Source organism: Drosophila kikkawai, chromosome 3L, assembly GCF_030179895.1.
Source record: "Drosophila kikkawai strain 14028-0561.14 chromosome 3L, DkikHiC1v2, whole genome shotgun sequence".
Taxonomy (NCBI): Eukaryota; Metazoa; Arthropoda; class Insecta; order Diptera; family Drosophilidae; genus Drosophila; species Drosophila kikkawai.
The window spans coordinates 4,323,648-4,331,675 of record NC_091730.1 but is presented as its reverse complement, the minus strand read 5'-3'; the positions used below and the strand labels follow the sequence as shown (position 1 = coordinate 4,331,675).

General features: G+C 32.9%; 1 protein-coding gene across 14 annotated transcripts in view; it reads right to left on the bottom strand.

The window, feature by feature from the left end:
- Positions 1-475: 475 nt before the first annotated feature.
- LOC108079770 (phosphatase and actin regulator 2) overlaps positions 476-8,028 on the bottom strand; it is a 123,822-nt gene continuing 116,269 nt past the window's right edge. For all 14 annotated transcript variants that reach the window (XM_017174203.3, XM_017174202.3, XM_070286025.1 and 11 more), the window contains 3 exons: positions 3,853-4,205; positions 3,515-3,791; positions 476-1,360 (listed from right to left, as the gene is read on the bottom strand). In XM_017174203.3, coding sequence (XP_017029692.1) covers positions 1,345-1,360; positions 3,515-3,791; positions 3,853-4,205 — 646 coding nt within the window. In that variant the 3' untranslated portion in view covers positions 476-1,344. The remainder of the gene's footprint in view (positions 1,361-3,514; positions 3,792-3,852; positions 4,206-8,028) is intronic.

Below are 8,028 nucleotides of genomic sequence, written 5' to 3'. Positions count from 1 at the left end.
TTCATCATCGGCCACGAGGCTGATGCTGTGATGGTTCCATCGGGTTCCGAACTCTGTACTCTGTCTCTAAAAAGTTGTTTTTTTAAGTTACGTGACTTACGTCTTAAGTTGTTTTTTTCTTTTTACCTTACTTTCTTTTTTTTATTTATTTTTTTGGGGTATTTTTTCCTTTTTCTCGTCTCTAAAAAACTTCATTCTGGGTCCAACTTGCTTCAGTTTATTTTTCCTGATATTTTGTTGCCATTTATTATTACAATTTTGTTTATTTACTTTTGGGTTTTACCAGCTTTACGATTTCTCAGCTTGAGCATTATTGCCTTCTCTCTTCTTTGCGGTTTTTCCTCTCCCATCTCTCTCTCCACGATAAGTTTTAGATTTCTACGCAAGTTTTCTTTGGCGATATGTATGTACATGTGTTTTTTGGGGGGACGAAAATTAAACTAAAAAACTCAAGAAATCAAAAACAAATTAAAAATTGTCTTTCGAAAAATTAGAATTTATTTTTCCATATTATCGTATATATATTTATATATGTGGTAGATGGTAGATCTCTAAGTTTAATGTGTTGTTTTTTGTGTTTACTTTTAAGCTTTTTACAATAATGTAATTATAAATGTTAAACATAATAATTTGTTTCGAATTTTCGTATTTCTGTATTGTGTTTTTTATTCTTTTTTTTTTTAGATTGGCTTAATTCAAAAATTAAAAATTTATGGAAAGCAACAGTAAGTTTTAAATTAATGCCTAACTTTTAATGCGTTTGTTTTAATATTTTTATTTTATTTTGTCGAATATCTTTATGGGTTTTCTCCTTGTTGGTTTTAATTTTTATATAATATAATACATAATTGCCTTGACTGAAGCGACTTAACATTTTCTACAAAAGACGAATTGATATTTTGATTTGCGTTGTGAAATTGGCTTGGATATATCATCGAACGAATTTTTATTTACACACAATTAATTAACAAATAAGGAGAGAGTGTTACATAAAGGACTTAAAATTAAAAAACTCTCGCAATGTTCAACAGAAATCTAGATAAATTATTTATTATTTTCTTGAATGTGGCCTTTCTTTCTCTCGTTTTCTTCTTTCTCAAGTTTCCTTCTCATTCTAGCTTTTCCTTTTTTTTTGTATTTTTTTTTAGTTTTTAGTTTTATTTTTTTGCAATTTCTATGCCTGCTTTTGGAGTTGAAAATTGTTCGCTCTCTCTCTTTTAGTTTTTTGTTGTTGGCTTAATTTTTTGCTTTTAAACATTTGTTGACAATTTGATGCTGCATAAAATACAATTGTTGCTTGGGTTGCTGTTGTAATTTGCTGGAAAGTTGCTGCCATTGCAATCGTCATGGCCTATGGAATCTGCAAAAGAGAGAGGAAAAGTTTTGATTAGTTTTTTTTTTTGTTTTGACTTTATAAATGGGAACACATTGTGTTGGGTCTTTGGGGAGAAAGGATATATATTTATAGATTTATTTTTAAATTAAAGGTGAATGTATATTCCTATTTTTAAATTTAAATAATAAAATTCTAACATTTTCATAAACTTTGTAGACTTTAATTGTATTTTGATTAGTTTTTTGTTTCGCAAAAATTGTGTTAGGTCTTTCGAGAGTAAAAAATATATTTTTAAATAAAAAAACATGTTTATTCCTTTTTTTAATTTAAAATAATAAAATCCTACAATTTTCTATAAATTGTATAGACTTTAATTGTATTTCAAAACAAAATCAAGGTAACTAAAGCCTGTTTAAATTGATTTAAGATTAAATAAATATTTTCTTAGTCCCAAAAGCATATTTTTAATTTTTTTAATATTACTAAAAACAAGTAAAATCTTCCTATTATTTATATATAATTAAATCCTGGGCAAGCCTCTTCCTTAAACTTCAAAAACACTGCCACAAAGTTTTTACTTTAACCTCTAAAAAAAAACTAAAGCAGCCTCCAAACCTCCACACAAAAATCCAAAAGCCATTACACACTCCCTCGCCACAAAAAAAAGAAAAAATAGAAAGAAAAATAAACTCTGCCAGAAACTGCAATAGAAATAGAAATGGCAAAAAAAAAAAAGCCAGTCGCCAGCCGCCATCCGCCGAGTCCTTTGTGACTGCATATCGCCAAAAATACATTTGTAAGGAACGTAACGTAAACTGGACTGGACCAAAGGGGGTGATGGGTGATGGGTTGGCAAACTGCACGTGACACTTCACTGGCCATTGGCATTGGCAATTTTTTGCTTGGCTCACTTTGTGGCCATTCGATTTGGCCGCAAGGACACGCCCGCTACATAATTCAGGGGCCGCCATAGCAGCACACAGGGATATGTCTCTCAATTGCGAGATTGCTTTGGCCCCAGAAACCGCCCATGGACCCCACACTCTCACTCAACCCAGTCTCCTCCCCTTGAGAGCAATTTGCAAAAAAACCAGTTAGGCAAAGGAAGAGCTTATCCTTGGCCAACGAAGGCTGGGATACCCTGTGGAAGGCTGCTCTCGATTTATAGGTAAACTCTAAGCTTAGTTAAAGTCTTTGATTTAAAGGTGAGTTGATGGGGTTTTAAAGTGAAAGGAAGTTAAGAAAGAAGGGAAGGGAATGGGAAATATATTTCGAGAATTTTTACTATTTTTAGAGCCTTAGAGGGTCTTATAATTTTAGTTAAAAGCTAAAAAAGCATTGAAGAAGTCATTTCCGACCCAATAAAGTATATATATTCTTGATCAGCATGGACAGGCGAGTCTTTCTAGATTTGTCCAGAGGAAAAAAATTTTTGACTCAATTTTTGAAAATTTGATAAGGGGTTACATCATTAAAATTTACGGAAATTGGCCAAAAATTTCAATGTTTAATTTAGTATGCAGTTTTTTTAAGCTGATAAAAACTAAGTAAAAACTGTTTTCCGAATTAAAATTAATGCATTTTTGGCCTAGTTATGATATTAAATTTTGATTTTCCTAAAAAATATCAATAAAATTATAAATTTAAAAAAATAATAACAATAATAATAAAAAAATTCGTTAAAAATATATTTTCATTTATATTAAGGTATAAATTAGCTTCCTTTTTCATTAAAATATCGAAAATTAAATTTCCAATAAAATAAAACATTAAAAAAACTAAATAATAAAAATTAAAAAAATATTTTCATTTATTTTAAGGTATGAATTAGCTCCCTTTCTTTTTTAAAAAATCCCAAATTAAAAGCACACAAAAATACGTGTGCACATTGCAGTGTTAATGGAAGTTAAGAGCACAAATTATTTATTCAACCAACATGATTTCTGTTTTAATTGAATTTCTCAATTTCAATTTGTGTTCATGTCAAATTTATAAGTATTCCACTCAAATTGCATTTATTTGTGCCAATAAAATTCAATTATAAGTGTGAAAAATTGTTACAGCAATTAAAAACAAGGTTTAAGGATATGTTTTTGTTTGTTAATTTTATATCTTTTGATTAAATAACATAATATTCTCTCCTTTTTAATATTCTCCCTAGTTTATGTTTAAATTTACCTCGTCAGATGCCGACTGCCCTCGTGGACGGCCATTTCGGAGGACTTGAACTCGTTCAGCTCCTTGCGAATGGCGGCCTTGTCCTTTGGCGTCAGTCTTGTCCACGGCTTGTCCGCCCTACGATCATAGTCATGGGCCTGCGTAACCTCTATATAGTCGTTGAAGCGAATGATCTTCTTCTCCTTCAGCTCCTCGACGGTGGGCCGAAAGCTTAGCTTGCGCAACAGATACGATTTTTTCTCCTCCTTTTGCTTTTTCTCCTCGGCGGGTGATTGAGCTGATTAAACATAGTTTATAAATAGTAAAATTAATAAATTTATTAAATATCTAGGACTCACTTTTCAAAATATTGCGCTCGACCAGCTCCTCGGCCGTGGGTCGCATGGACAGCCGGCGTATAAGACGCGCTCCGATCGCCTCCTTGGACTCCTTGAGCTCGTTGTCGGTGACCTGATGCAGTATATTCCTGTTGATCAGATCCTGCTTATCCGGCCGCAGTTGCAGCTTCAAGGACAGCGACTCCTTTCTCGCCAGCTTTGCCAGCCTTGTGTTGTCGTTATCATCATCCCTATAGACTATGTGGCCATCGCTTTCATCGCTATCGCTGCTACTCTCACGTATCACAAAGGGCCGTGTGTTCTCCTTGTTCTCCACGGTGCACGGCAATTGGATGTTGAACATTTGCTGCCTGCTGTGGGGGTTAAGCATTACAAGAAGCAGACATTAACACATCATCATCATCATCATAGTCAACATTATATCATCCACATTAAACATTAAAATACTCTACACAGACACAGACACAAGGAAAACCACAACAACAGTGACTAACTAACAACAATGACTAAAGAAGGAGGGTGGTAGTAGCTCATGCATGCATCCAAAATCCTCTACTGCAAAGTCTTCTTCATCCCTCAGCAATCTTGGATAGGGCAATCTGCCAGATTTCTGCCAGCTTCTCCTCTCGTGCATAAATATCCCTGCATATGTAGGATTTATTCATGCCTCTTTACCTCTGTATCTTTTCACCCCAAAAACCTACTACACCTGCAGTGGGAATTATGGCGCGGAATTTAAGCACCCATTATATTTTGGGGACATTTAAGAAGCGTTTGTCTAGGTGGATTTATTGTTCTATTAAATTTGTATTTTTCTTTTAATTTATGGGGTAATATCAAATGAGAACTTGTTGTTATTAAATACAAAAATAATAAGAAAAATATTCTGCTTGATTTGGGTTTTTAAATTAAAAATAAAGCTTAAATCATTGTGACTAGTTTCAAGTTACTTTATTAATTTTTTTATTATTTTCTTAATTTTTGAAACTAATTTTATTTGAAATAAAATGTTTATTTGATTACTTTTAGCTATTTTTCCTAGATTTTAATTTGTTAACATTAAAAACAAACCTTAAATCCTTGTGTCTATTAACCTAACTACAATTGTATATATTCCTTTCTATTTTTATACCCTTGCAGGGTATTATAATTTCAGTCAGAAGTTTGCAACGCAGTGAAGGAGACGTTTCCGACCCTATAAAGTATATATATTCTTGATCAGCATCAACAGCCGAGTCGATCTAGCCATGTCCGTCTGTCCGTCTGTCCGTCTGTCCGTCTGTCCGTCTGTCCGTCTGTCTGTCTGTCTGTTTCTACGCAAACTAGTCCCTCAGTTTTAAAGCTATCTGAATGAAACTTTGCATATAGTCTTCTATATACTCTCACTGCTATATATGTCGGAACGGGCCGGATCGGACGACTATATCATATAGCTGCCATACAAATGTACGATACATTTCTAGAAAAAAATTTATAACTTTGCTGTTTTTCAAAAATTTTGCTCCATTTTTTAGATATGGCCATTTTATATTATTTCTGAATTTTGGTAAAAAATTTATGCAAATCGGCCGACTACATCATATAGCTGCCATAGGAACGATCGAGAAATAAATAGGAAAAAAATTATAGCTTCGTTGTTTTTCATCGTATGTTTATCTACTCTGAGATATAAGCTTTTTTTATTATTCTAGAATTTTGGTATAAATTTCATAAAAATCCGACAACTATATCATACAGCTGCCATATAAACGATCTGTAAATGTAGAGAAAATGTAAAGCTGGGAATGTAAAACTGTAACTGTCAAACTGTAAACATAATAAGTATAGGTAAAATGTAATGAAACTCTGTTTTTGTAAGTGTTTTCAGCATTTAAATCTATAATATAAACATAAAAACCAATCTGCAAGGGTATACAAACTTCGGCGTGCCGAAGTTAGCTTCCTTTCTTGTTTTCCTTAAAGTTTTGTCACCCAACCAAAAAAAAAAAAAGAAAAATAAAAAAATTAAAGAAAAAAAGAAGGCAAAAAAAATGCTTTTTTCCACCTCTTTATTTTTCTTTGCTGCTGCGGCAGTTTCGTTTTCTCCCCCAATTTCTTTTATTTTTTCTTTTTTTTGTGTAAATGGCACGTGGAGTGCACATCTGGCACACACACACACACAGACAGACAAACACACACTGTGGCAAATAATATGCAAAACACATGCACATACTATATATGTGCCCAGATGTGTTTGACTTTGTACTTAAAGCTTGAAGCCTGCCTCGAATGCCATATCCTCATATCCTGTCGGCTGCTTCCGCCGCACTTTCGGGGCGTTAATGCAAAACACGATTGGATAAAAACTGAACAAAGAGCATACATAGTATGTGTGTGGGGGGCCACACGGCGTATGAGTGACACTGGGCGCATACGCTTGGGGAAATACTATGCTGAAACACATAGTTTTGGGAGCAACTGTCTCCGAGGAAGTCGACTGGAAATGCCGGGCAGGAAGCCACTTTTTTTGAGAGTTGCAAAGATTATAAGGATTTTCTTTCTTTCTTTTTTTTTTTTTGAAAAGGATTTAAGAAAGTCAACAGGCTTTAAAGTTGTGTTGAAGTACAATTTTTGGGGTAAAACATAAGTTTTTCTTTTATATTTAATTTAATTTAATTTTTTATTTATTTATTTATTTATTATTAAAGATAGAGAAGTTTACAAAACTAAACTAACTTAGTTGGTAAAGCGCTGGCAACAGGGCCTTCGGCTTTTAAGATTCATGATATTATATATATTGTTTTAATTACATATTTGACATTGTAGTTTGGCTACTTAGTTGGTAATTTTTATTTATATACATTTTGGGTATGTTTTTATATTTTGTGGTAAAGATTGGAAGATCTTAAGAAAATTAAGATTTTTTCTAGATTATCTGGGTTGAGTTCGCTGAGGAGATTTGTTGGGTCTGTGTTTTTGAAAATGGAAAGTTTAATTTAATTATTTTAAACAATTCCCTAAATTTTCCATTTTTTTCTTTAACTTTATAATCCTCATAAAATTTTATTTAATAAAGAATAAAATTCCCTTGCAGATATGTCAGTTTCCGCTTTGCTTCCTGTATATTTTCCTAGACTTCCTGCTTGCTTTCGCTATTTTGCCTTCACATTTCAAGCGATTTAACCTCCATCAAAAAATGGCTTCATACTTGCCCATATACCCATAAATTCCACACACTCTCGCACTTTACGAGGGAAAGATAAAAATATAGAAAGATAGATAGATAGAAAGATAGATAGATGCGTGTGCGGTTGGGTTAGATATTGGAGGGTGCAGCAAGGCACAACAAGAAATCGCTTTTTCCCAGGCACGTTCTGCGCTCTCTGAGCTTCAGTTTCGCTGCAGCTACTTTACATATTCGGTTTTTCCTTTTTTTTTTTTATTTGATTTTTGCTGCGTTATAAACTGCATAAATTGTTGGCCATATCAGTCATGGGAAATGGTAGAGTGAAGCCTGTCTTTGTGCTCAGAGTATTTTCCCCTCAATTGCAATTTCAATTTCAAATTTCACTTTCAATTTGCCATACACACTTGAAGTTTTACTTTTGGCCTCTGGACAAATTTAGGGCAAACTTTGCCTAATGAAAAAACTTGACCTAAACAACAGCGACGACGGAAAACTCATTTCCTTTCAACGTTCTCTCTCTACATCTTATATTTTGTTGTTTATTGTGCTTCTTTCTGCATATTTCGAATGTGGGAAATATCAAATTAAAACTGGCAGATATTCCTGGGAGAAACTGTATGTGTTTGTGTGTCGGAGGGGGAATTGTAATTTGAAACAAATTCCAGCTTGAAATGAAACATGCAAGATTCAGAGGGAAGACAGTAAGACAGTAAAGCAGCCAGGAAAAAGACAAAGAAACTTTTGTGAAAAAAATATACACACACACATAGCTATACACACACATACATATATATATATGAAGAGGACTTGAGAGTGTTGTGTTAAAAGAGAAAAAAAACAAAGGAAAAAACTATAAAGAATTTTAAAATACTCTTGAAATATATGACTTTTTATTACGAACTTTTAAAAATATATAAGTATAGATCTTTTTATATATAATATAAATATAAGAATATAATTCTTACTAAACCAACCTTAACATTTTGCAAGATTATTAAGCAGTTTGGTAC